The sequence below is a fragment of the Fringilla coelebs genome, assembly GCF_963513975.1.
Source record: "Fringilla coelebs genome assembly, chromosome: 2".
Lineage (NCBI taxonomy): Eukaryota > Metazoa > Chordata > Aves > Passeriformes > Fringillidae > Fringilla > Fringilla coelebs.
This window is the reverse complement of record NC_140029.1, coordinates 26,065,255-26,077,499: the sequence shown is the minus strand read 5'-3', so window position 1 is coordinate 26,077,499 and position 12,245 is coordinate 26,065,255. Positions and strand designations below refer to the sequence as shown.

Here is a 12,245-nt window from a genome sequence, read left to right as displayed (position 1 = left end):
ATATTTCTTTAAATTTGCACTTGTTTCTCTCTCTCCTTGATTGAATGGAAGATGTGCGCAAATACAGGTTTCCTATTATGTGGGGGATGAGAGCTTCAAAGCACACCTACATTATCCTAAGTGCTGAGAATAACTGTTTGAGACAGAAGTGTAGTTTTAGAAATATATTGCTCTATCTGCAGTGTGCTGAAGGCGTGCTGAGCTTATGGTTGGCAGCCTAATATCTCATGGTATTGCACTGCTTTAATTCTGCATGAAACTGCATTTGTGTTTAGGGCATTTTACCCATTTAATCCTGAAAGAACATTCTATGTCAGGGATGTGAGAAAGGGTTCCTTTTGTGTTTGTGCCATCTAACAGTATCCTGAAAGTCCCTTTAGATAATTACTTAAGACCATGGAAAGCTAGGATGCCAGCCTGAGTTCTGGATGCTGCTTCTCATTTTAAATGTGAACACTTCTTGGGTTTGGCTGTATTATTTATTTCTTTCATTTGCTTTGGAACCTTAACTATCATATTTTCCAGTTTCCTTTTGATGCTGAAATAATTGTGGTATGGAAAACTGTCAGAACATGTATTAAAACAAGAAATCTGACATAACTGTGTAGAAGTTCTCTGCCTGGCAGACAATTGTAGCATTTGGGAGAGAGGAACAGTGAAAAAGGCCAATAAAGTGACCTCAGCTCCAACATGTAGCTGTCTATAGTTTGGGGACTTCTGGACCAGGAATGACACTATATTCAGTAGCAGCTCATGGATCTGCCTGTCAGTGCTTTTAGTCTGACCCTTTCTTTATCCACTTCTGACTCTTCAGTGTTCTGAGATAATTTTGCACAATTTTCAAAACTTGTGCCTAGGCCTTGTGTTTGTTGATGTAAACAACCTTTTTAGCAGTTTTGCATGTCAGACAGGAATGCTGTGTTTTGCCTTTGCTGGGGGCTGTGTGTGTATGCAGAGGTGGTGCATTACAGCTAGAGATGTAAACTTGACTTTCCAGTCTGAGCTGAAGGGCTGTGGCCGGGTCACTTCCTTCAAGGCAAGAGGATCTGTACTAAGGAGAGGGGAAATGCTGCTTTTTCTGCTTGAGATAGTAAGAAGTTGACTGGTCTGTATATCTCAGAGCTAAACTGCTTAGACACAAACACCCCTGTGTGAGTGGAGACAGGACCAGCATGCCTGACATGTTGGGCTGGCTATAGACAAGCCAGGGAGATGCCTGCTGGCTTTGCTTGTGCCTTGAGCCAGTGCTAGGCCCAGCCTCTGTGTCCAGGGGCTGAAGAGATCAGCTGGTAACTCTTTCTGGCTTGGCTTGTTCCCTCTCTTGTTTTGCCTGCAAGGCTCGCAGCATCTTGAGGAAAGACACTCGCACTTACTACAGGCTGTATTAATTCACACATCCCTAAGGTTGATGTGCACTGCTTGACTAAGTAGTATTTCTCTAGTTTAAGGATTTTAAACACAACAATGTTTTATAAAAGTGTCATCTCTTTGACATCTCTTGAACTTCTGTGTCTTACGGAGAGTTTCACTGGTTACTGAATGATAGTTGGGAAACTTCCAGGAATGTCAGTGAACCAGGCTTTGAGACTTGCCTTCTTAAAGATGGTCTTTATTAGAGCTACTGCTTATTTCTTCTATTCATAGGCATTTTATTAATTGAGTAGTTAAAGTGGGATTATATCTTTTAATGCTGAAGAAGGTCTGAATCTTATGATAGCTGGCAATCCAGTATTTGGGGTATTGCTCCGTGTTGCCTGAAGAGGCCATAGTTCTTGCTAACTCATAACAGTTCTACTGGAGTCTCTTTCTTAATGAGCTTGTAGTTGTAGAAAACAGTGAAATAAGCTTCCTACTACTTTCTACTGCTTCCTGCTTTTTGTCTCCAAACTGCCGTGCATGAAAGATGGAGAGAAAATGTCAGGTTGCTGGCTGTCCCCCGGTAACTCCAGCATATTCCCTTTTCTCTCATTCTCTTATCTATGGAAGCTCTTTTCTGTTGAATGTTCTAACAGTCTGATTCTTTGATTTATTTTTCCCTGCACCCTTAAAAGTGCCTTCTGATTTAGATTCCGCCCATCAAAGGTTTTTCCTAATTCTGGGCTTTTAGAACTCAATAAACTATTTGATTTGTAAATTGCAGTATTTCAGCAAGCTTGAAAATCCCCAACTTTTTATATACATAACATGAGCTTCTACTGGTAGGTACAATCTGGGCACAGATTAAAAGTAATATTGTTGAAGTGTAGGCTGCTTTAGACTTGCTTTTGCTTTGGCTATGGCAAATGTATAACACAATGGATCAGAAGAAATGGCAGTTTTTCTGTTTGTTTCAACTCCAAAGCTTGTTTGCCTCAGTTTTTGAAAACTCTAATTTAATTTCAATTTTTATTTTCTTTTAGCTGCTGATTTGTTCACAGATCTGGAAAATGCATTTCAAGAGAAAATTGATGCAGCTTATTTTGAAACCAGCAAATACCTGCTGGATGTTCTCAATAAGAAGTACAATTTGCTGGAACACATGCAGGCCATGAGGCGCTACTTGTTACTTGGTCAAGGAGACTTTATCAGGCATTTAATGGACTTGCTCAAGTAAGACAATAGGAAGGGTAATTATTGTTGAATTTCTGATGATTCTGTGCATGATCAGCACAGAAACTGTTTTGCTTTTTGAAGAAGACCCTACAAGTACCTGTTCAATTAAATCTTTCAGTAATAACTTTTAAATTCTGAGTTTAATTTCTTTGACCCTGAGGATTAAAACTAGTTCTTCCTTTCTGATAAGTGGTACGTACAGTACTATTTGACAAAGTTTTGAAAAGTTGTACTAATACAGATATCTTTATGTTGGCCCTGTGACAGCCTTGAGGATGCTGGCACTTCTCTTGGTCCTGTCAGCAAGTTTAAGCAGAGACATTCTGCTTCTGATGATACTGATTAGCTAATTAATTTGGAATTATAAGTTCCAGATTATGCTGGAATTATTAGGCCTCTATATTTTGGAGGTGTTTGGTCTAAAAAAATGGTGTCAAAATCCTTCAATACAATTTTTAAAATCTATTTGGTTCTTCACCACCTTCTGTTTCAAGCACTCAGGTGCACCCACAACTACTGAATCCAGTTCTTAAAGAATATTTCCAAGTTCACTTTTACATGCTGGTGCTACTGATGGAACTTCTTCAATCAGAAGCATTAGCTTGCAAAGCTTTTCTTTGATCTATAAGGCAGGCTTTGTAATAAAGCTTTCATTAACTTGTTTGTAAATCAAAATCAACAGTATATGACCATGCTTTTTAATGTGAAGTTGAGTGAGGTTGATTTGTGGAGTCAGTGTTACATTTGAGGCAGAAGGAGTGAGAAGTTTTCCAGTCTTCTCCTTTCTGAGGGACAGAGAGGTATTACAAGAGTTGCATGTTGCAGCTCTTTGGAAAGTTGAAGTTACGTAGATGGTGTGGGTTTCTGTGTTCCTGCCAGCACTTCTGAGCCTGTGAGTTGGCTATCAGTAAGTTTTTCAAAACTGAAGTGGAATTATTGGTTTGATGTGCTAATGATGTAATCTGCCTCATTTAAAATCTGAAAGCAACTCAAATTACAGACTAGCTAAACTAGCAATCCTGGTAACTTCAAATTACTGGCATGAAATGAGGATTAAGTTGTTCCTCATGCCTATATTCTGGAGTGTAGCTGCATAGGAATAGACATATTCTGCTCATACTCTGCAAATATTTTGCTCACTGATTTCTTCATGATTAAGTCTGAAAGAGTAATAGTTTTGAATGTTGGTTAGAAAAGGGTTTTGCTGTGTGCTGCAGTTACTACTGAATTGCTGCTGCAGAGTATTTCAGTAATGTGCTATGACTGTTCCATAACCACCAGGCCAGAGCTTGCACGACCAGCTACAACCTTATATCAGCATAATCTAACTGGAATCCTGGAAACGGCGGTGAGGGCCACGAATGCCCAGTTCGATAATCCCGAGATTCTCAAGCGATTGGATGTTCGACTTCTGGAGGTCTGTTGCATCATGCATCGTGTGACTCTGATCTGAAAGATGCCTTTGTTTGTGTGTACACATGCAGACATCTGTATGAAACAAAATTTTCATATGTGAATACATTTTCCCCTAACTTTCCACTGAAATTTACTTTGAGTAATATATAGGTCATTTATTAAGTCATCTTTTTTTGCCTTCCCTGTCTATTGTCTATTTGTTTTTCAAGATGTGGGTTTACAGCCATTGGCAATGCAAGGTTGAGTATTTGGGGCCTAACAGAAATTGGTGCTGGTGGCGCTGATTTAAGGTCCTCCAAACAGCTCTTGATGCTGTTGCTCTTATAAGAATTGGGGCGGGATGGGGCAGGTTGGAGTGTGTGCCTCCTTCTTGCCTCTAGTTAAGAAAAAGGGAAACAATGAAAGCACATTTCATGGAAGAGGACTGTAGTAAGAAACTTGAGTTAATTTGAAAGCTTCCATCCCTGAGGTGAGACTTCAATGATGAACTGTAGCACCTGAAATAAATCTATTTCAGATGCCAAAGAAATTTGTCCTTACTGTTATTTTCCTTTACTAGGTTCAGTGGAGAAACACTGATGTTGCAAACATCAGTATTTGTGTGAGATCAGTCTCACCCTTGTATCAAACGGTTTGATCCATTTTTGCCTAATCTGCTACTTTCAGCAAGAAACTCCTGCATATCTTGTTGATGTGGATACTTGTTTGCTCATAGGCCCTTCAGAATGAAAGAGAAAGCAAGTGATGCTCATCTTCAGCTTTAGTATGCTCTGATTATACACTGACAGTACCATATCTTTTTAATACAGGTGTCGCCTGGGGACACTGGATGGGATGTCTTCAGCTTGGACTATCATGTTGACGGGCCAATAGCAACGGTAATGTCATACACTGCTGACTCTGAAGGTGTTTTGGGTGCTGAATTAAATTGCTAAAGGTTTTTTGTTGAAATAACCTTTTTTTTGTTCTGGAGTGTGAAATCAGAGATTTTTTTTTTTTGCAGCTAGAATGTACCCACTGTATCAACAGTTGAGCAAAACTCTCAATCCTTACCAGTTAGTGTGACTGCTGAAAAACTACATTTAAAACAGTCATTACTGAAAATCAGTAATTTATTTGTTCCAGCACAGTTTTTAGCAAGTACTTGATAAATTGAGTGCTCCTAGTCTTTTATAATTATTTGTCTGTAGATACTAATTTGGGAAAATTTGAAAGGAACTGAGGAATGTATTTGTGGAGAACATGTTTATGCTGTCTAAATGACATTTGATAGGTAGTTGCATTGTTTATCTGAATGTATTTAGCCTCTATAAAGAACTTGTAAAGAACTTTTTTTTTAAGCAGAACAAACTGTGACCAGCAGAAGGAATTTTCATATGCAGTTTCAAAATAGGCTTAGGTTTTGTTTTGTTTTGTTCACCCGTTCTTACACTTCCTGCAGTGCCCTGGACAGCCCTCAAGGGTAGATCTTTCCAAAAGCTCTGGGATTTCCTGGAAATTTTTTTATTTTTACAATATTTACAAATAAACCGCATGTATCGGATAAGATGAACTTTTAAGAGGCTTTTGGTATTTCAGGACATATGGTATGTTTATTAATTTGTAGTGGTTATTTTCTTTGTTTTGTAGGTGTTTACACGTGAGTGCATGAGCCACTATCTAAGAGTATTTAATTTCCTTTGGAGAGCGAAGAGAATGGAGTATATTCTAACTGATATATGGAAAGGGCACATGTGCAATGCAAAGCTTCTGAAAAGTATGCCAGGTGAGAGGTGTCCAGGTGGATGACATGCTTGTGAAATGAATACAGATGACTGCATCTTATTTTAAACTGCGTGTTAAGAGGGAAAAGAGTGTCTGATGAATTATGTTCAGATTAATTTTGCATTTTGGTGTTCTCTTGACTGGCTGTTTAATGGTAGATGATGGTAAGGATGATCAAAGTAAAATAACATAATTGTAAATAGAAGTTTCCTATCTGTTTTACTTAATCCTTGATCCCTGTCTTGAAAAGTTGCACTAATGTAAGTATCTTTGTGCTGGCCTGGTGGCGAGACTGTACCTCTTCCATCCCTTTGTATTCATCTTCCTTGATGCCTTCTTATTTGTACTCCATGTCTCCCTCTTTCTTATGCTGTCTGTTAACTATTAAGTCTCATGCATGCACAGTTCTGAATTTACTAGTTTTACCTTCACTTATTCCCTCTGCTTTTGTTTAGCTAAGAACAGAAGAGGCTTAAGAAGAGAAAGGTGTTTGAGAAGAAATAGGAAAGCTCTGAAATGTAGTTGCTCTGGTGTATGTTTCATGGACCAGGACTTTTGATCCTATTTCCCAGCTAGAGAATATAGCCATACTTGTGAGCATCTGTACTGGCTCACTCGTGAAATTTTTTTAATCTGTCTACATGTCTTTCAGTAAAAAATAACTATTGAGAGTTATACTTCTTTATGGCATAGTAATACAAATGTATTGGTTTATAATTAAGAACTTTTGGTGGGTGGAAGAGGACACCTGACCTCAGAAGGTCACTGCTGCTACCATCTAAGATTAGTGGCTATGTTATGAAGTATTCAATATGGTGAAAATAATTTACCAAGCTGATTTGTTGTTGGCTGTGCTTGTCCTTGCAATCTTTAACATGCTGTCTCTTTGGATTTTTTACAGAGCTTTCTGGTGTGCTGCATCAGTGTCACGTTCTGGCATCAGAAATGGTCCATTTCATTCATCAGATGCAGTATTACATTACATTTGAGGTATACTCTACCCACCCAATGAGTTACTTAGAAAATTGAGCACTTGCAATATTCTGTATGTGTTGTGTGTCTTAAATTTCAAAGAGCTTGTCATCTAGCAAATCAAAACAGCCCAGTCTTGTATCATTGCTCCAGGTGCTTGAATGTTCATGGGATGAACTCTGGAATAAGGTCCAACAAGCACAGGACTTGGATCACATCATTGCAGCTCATGAAGTTTTTCTGGACACAATCATAGCTCGGTGCTTGCTGGATAGTGATTCCAGGGTAAGTCATCTCCTTTGCATGTAATTGTAACTTTATGATCTTGGCATATATGTAAGGAACGACCTTCTTTAACATTGTAGGAATAAACGGAAAAGTCATTTTTATTCCTCTGATATAAGATTTTATAATGCTAGGTTCAGTACCTACTGCCCAGACATAGTGACACTGTGTTGATAATAAAGCTGTAGTGTGGGCCAGTTCTTTTTCATCCTGAGAAGCTGTGTGATCATGGAACAACTGACTTGCGGTTTTGAGAACAGTCTCTCCAGTTGTGTAAAAAATATTTTTTTTCTTTTACTTTTTTCTTTGCTCATTTTCTGGAGAAGGGTAGTAAGTTAAAACTCTTGTGTTTTACAGCTGTTTAATTATTTTGTTGCTTGTCTCACAGGTACTTCTCAACCAGCTTCGAGCAGTTTTTGACCAGATCATTGAGCTCCAGAATGCCCAAGATGCAATGTACAGAGCTGCTCTGGAGGAGCTGCAGCTGAGATTGCAATTTGAAGAGAGGAAAAAACAGCGTGAGCTTGAGGTACAAGAAGGATATTTCTAGAATGTGAAAATTAATTGAGGCTTTTGATATATGGAGGATTTTAGATACCACGTAGCGGTACAGTAAAAATGAAGAATGTAGTTGGGCAGATGTAAAAGTCGTCAGAAGTTTCTGGTGACTTGAAGCAAAACGGCTGAGTGGTGTTTTTTATTTCTGTCTTGCCCAAAATCTGAGTTGATTTCTCTAGTGGACTTTGGAGGATGAGAAAGTTAGGGGTCTTAGATGAAGTAAATGGAGCACTTTTGCAAAAAATGCCGTAGCTCCATGTCTGCCTCCTTGCTGCAAGACTGACATGCACAGTTGGTGTGAGACTTGCCTTGCTAATCAATCTCTTACTTCTTTTATGTGCCGTACAACCACCAACGGGGCGGGGGGGTCTGATAGTTTCCATTTTGGAGGCTCTGTGTTTGTCTTTCTTTGGCAATGGCTGTTCTTTATAAACCTGATGTAGCTGGGCAGAGCGTGGACCAGTTAGCAACTTGAATCATGTGATGCTTCACCTCTAAACTTGTTTGGTTTCGCTGTAGGGCAAGTGGGGTGTAACTGCATCAGAAGAGGAAGAAGAGAACAAGAGGATGAAAGAATTTCAAGACTCAATACCTAAAATGTGCTCACAGCTGCGAATACTCACTCACTTTTACCAGGTGCCTCTTAAATTATATCTTTCTCAAATATGCTGACCTTTGTGTAGAAATGAATTTCAAATCTTGAGTAGATGTAACTTCTGTATTCATATATGTGCAGTTTGTGGAGCTAGGTCTTTGTTTTTTCCTTCTCTACTTATAAGCCTGTGTTCACTGTTGCTTAGTAGTCAAAGGTTTTATGATCATTTATATTCCCCCCATAAAGGAGAAGAGTCTTTTCATGTAAGTTGTCTTCTTTCTCCAGTAGGGAAAGTAATAGCTATCTTTTGGTGTAGTCTCAGGGGGAAATAGATAGTATTCCTTCTGCATTCCATTTTTTTCCTCACAGTCTTTGCAAGTCATTGCTATTAAAGACTACAGAAAGTTTCTTATTAAGGGGGGTGGGGGGGGCAGTGGATAAAGTGTTTGGGGGAACATGTCCAGGTTGTCTTCTTTAAGTAATTTATTCTGGCTTTGTCTTTATTTGTTATATCGGATGCTAAAGCTACCATTCCCCAGAAAAATAAGTGTAGGCCTTTAAGTGTAGGTTGTAAATAAATTGTGGTTTTTGTGCTCTACAAGATTGCTTCAATTTGGCAATGTAGGTTTTGCCTGCTTGGACTGTATTCATGCTGAGCCCTATTAAGGATTTTCCAAACAGGGTTTCCATGGACAGCTTTGGTCACCTTTGGAAGTAATGGAGTGCTGTAGTTATGGGCATGTTCATGTTACTATTTACTGGAGATTAGGAATGAGCTCTTCAAATATGTCTTCCCATCCTCCCAAAGTCCTCTCCTTTCCTGTCCTGTGGGGCTCCTGCAGTGGCATGGCTAGAGCTGAATGGGAAGATGGGATGCAGAAGTGTACCTCCCACCTGTGAAGTGCAAATCCCCCCTCAGATTTCTCCAAATGCTCAGTCTAGTTGGGTCTGCAGCACTGACTGCCCTCCTGGGCACATGCTTTGCTGTTCTGGGTGTCCCGTGCTGCTGTACAAGCCATATCAAATGGGTATGTTTGAAGCCAGCAGTGCCCTAATGCTGGCCTGGATGGCATTGTGCCTGCAACACGGACTCAAGGTGAGGTTTCCTGTTGGCACAAGTTGGATCCCGAATGCTGTCCTGAGGCAGTGGCACACAGAGGCAGCTGTTCTGCAGCCTGGGAGCCTTCAGACAGATGGAGCGTCCCAGCAGGGCACAGGGAGTAGGGAACACCCTATAAAAGACCAAGCTGTTTGCACTGGAGACTGGCATGCATAGCAGATATTTGAACAGTAAAAATTGCAGAAAGAATGAATCCACCATAACTGTAGGATATGAACCCTTGTGCTTGCCTTTTCCCAGATTCTGTCTGCCTGTTAACCAGATCTGTGCCCCACCTGATACTCCTGTTCAAAACACACTGCTTCCTTAACTGTCTTGGGTTTTTCTTTCCTCTTCAGGGAATCGTCCAGCAGTTCTTGGTCCTGTTGACAACCAGTTCAGACGAGAGCCTTCGGTTCCTGAGCTTCAGGCTGGACTTCAACGAGCACTACAAGGCCAGGGAGCCGCGGCTGCGAGTGTCGCTGGGCACGCGGGGCAGACGGAGCTCGCACATGTGACACAGCTGCCAGGGCCACCTCTTGCTGGCCACGGCCACCAGCGGTGACATAGTGCAGCCAGACTGTGGGATCGGTGTCTCCAGTGCTGCAGGCAACATGTTGTCAGCCAGTGCTTGTGTGACACTGGATAGCAGAAAGCAAAAAAAGCAGGGTTTTTTACACTGATGTTTCTAGAATTACCAGACTGTATGGGCTGATTGAACCTCATCCAATCAACTGGTTAAACCATCCTTTTAAATAAATGCCAATTTTATTTGAAGCTTTCTGAGCTTTTTCCACTGTAACTTATATCTGTGTCAAAGAGTTCACAAGTTCTTTTGTTTATAGAAAGCACCATTTCCTTTTTTAATAAGAAAATAAGAAGGTTATTTTTTCTATATGTACTTGTTCTATTTGAAGAGAGCTTTTGTTAAAGCAAACAGATCAGGACCCAGACCTATTGTCCTTGTTAAGAAGCTATACAGCATTTCGTTATGCTGATTTTTCAGTGTTGTGATGTGTTTGACTGTGAGAAACTTTGTATCAGGAGACATAAAGTTATATTTAATTCTTTTGTTGTTTTCAAAGTTAACAACCTGGAATAAAAATTTAGTGGGGAAATTCTATGGTTACTGTACAGGAGCAAACTATAAAAGCAGAGTCAGGAGTGTATCTGTTGCACATAAGATCTAAAAATGAGGTTAAAGCCTCAGTACAGAAGGAAAGTGTTGGTTAATCTTGAATACTTAATGTTCAAAATCAGATATGTAGAAACAAACTGACTTGGCTAATGTTGGCTTCATTCTCTTCACTTTCCTATTTTTTCATTGTAAATATTTATATATTGCTGTCCAGATGTTGGGGAGAGGGGGATTCTTCTTTTGCAAAGTTGTCATTATTCAGGTCATTTATTATGTTCCACAAGTGTGAGCTTAGAAAAATAAAAACACAATTATCTTTCACACAAGTGTGTTGCTTTTTGTAATTGAAAGTTTATGATTTTTTCACAGGTTAAGAAAGGAGAAGCTTCCAGTTAGAATGATACTGATTTATAGAACCCTTCCCATTGCAGGATTTTGGTACTAGTCATATATGTACTGAGAGTTGTGTGCAGTTAATTAACATTTACCCTCAGATCAGCCAGGTCTGTAGCCTTTTTTGCCTTCTGCCCTTACTCTGCTGGAACCCTTGGAAGTCAGAGGCACCTGCCTGGCCATGCAGGTAAGCACCTGCTGTGAGTCATCATGGCAGTGAGCTCTGTTGGGGAGCATGTGCTGACTTGCAGCCCTGGACTAGCTGGTTTGCTCTCTGGACACTGGGATTCCTGTTGTGCAGACCTCAGAATCCTTGCTTTTGTTAACCCATGGAAGGCTTTTCCCCTTGTGGCCTGCTAGTGCAGGTGCTGTCACGGTGTAGTGTGCCAGCAGCCCTTCAGTTGTGAGCAAGGATGGCCTCTCTGAGCCAAGGGAAAGCTGAAGGATGCTGAGCTTGGCCTCATAAGGTCATGGATCATTGATAGGCAGGAGTAACTCAGTTTTTGCCAGTGTGGTGGGAACATATTGTAGAAAAGTCTGGAAGAGCAGCAAAGATTATTTGATTGTGTTTTGACCAAGACTTAGAAAAAAAAATTAGCTGCACGAGCGCTCATTTGGCCATTGGGTTGAGAGATGTTGCATTGATCACATCCCTAGACAAGTCAGAGGCCAGAGAGGCAGCACCAGTGTTGGAACTAGAGGACAAGTTCCAGAGGAAAGTTAAACTCTTTGCTCCTAAAATGAATCCAGCAGTGCCCAGTACTCACAGTACTGGCCATGCTGGGAATGATCATTTTGATGGGATTCTACAGCAACCTGTTGATCTAGGAAAGGTCTTCACTGCTGCAGGAGTTGTTGAGGGGACCAGTGGGGACCTGCCTTTTGGTCCCATGCTTCTTTATGGGCAGCCACCAGTCTCTTACCCACTAACCTGGCAGCTGATATGTTTATTTCAATTTACATGGGTTTTCTTGTGACAACCTCACCTCTGTCAACAATTCCTAACAAGTGTGAGAGGTATGATCTTACATTTCATTTGTGCCCAAAGACCAACATTGAATGATACATGAATGCACATAGTGACAGGCTCCTGCTGCTGTGACTGCACAAGTGGCTTTCCTTGCAGTGGGTGGCAGCAGCACCATTAAGGTAGATTTCTGAGGAGAAACGTGAGAGATTTTCACCTCTTTATTTTTCAACACTCTAGTTATATATTGCAGTCAGTGCTAAAGAATAATTCTTAGTAACACATTTACTATACAAGGATGTTCTTTATTTTTTAATGCACAGTTCTGACTGGTAATTTCAGTGTTTCTTTCTTAGAGTTACAGTGTCTGAAAATACAAGTACAGCTGTGTGTCTGTGTCTCCAGCCATGTTTCCAGGCTGGAACAAGTCCAGCTCCTGCTCACTGTGTCCTGTCCCAGGGCCATT

General features: G+C 40.4%; 1 protein-coding gene across 1 annotated transcript in view; it reads left to right on the top strand.

Moving 5' to 3' along the window:
- The window catches only part of TUBGCP3 (tubulin gamma complex component 3), a 48,669-nt gene extending 37,950 nt beyond the window's left edge, over positions 1-10,719 (top strand). Inside the window, exons 14-22 of the mRNA XM_084224038.1 lie at positions 2,400-2,589; positions 3,874-4,009; positions 4,818-4,886; positions 5,638-5,773; positions 6,674-6,762; positions 6,898-7,029; positions 7,418-7,558; positions 8,107-8,223; positions 9,641-10,719. Coding sequence (XP_084080164.1) covers positions 2,400-2,589; positions 3,874-4,009; positions 4,818-4,886; positions 5,638-5,773; positions 6,674-6,762; positions 6,898-7,029; positions 7,418-7,558; positions 8,107-8,223; positions 9,641-9,799 — 1,169 coding nt within the window. The 3' untranslated portion in view covers positions 9,800-10,719. The remainder of the gene's footprint in view (positions 1-2,399; positions 2,590-3,873; positions 4,010-4,817; positions 4,887-5,637; positions 5,774-6,673; positions 6,763-6,897; positions 7,030-7,417; positions 7,559-8,106; positions 8,224-9,640) is intronic.
- Positions 10,720-12,245: the final 1,526 nt, after the last annotated feature.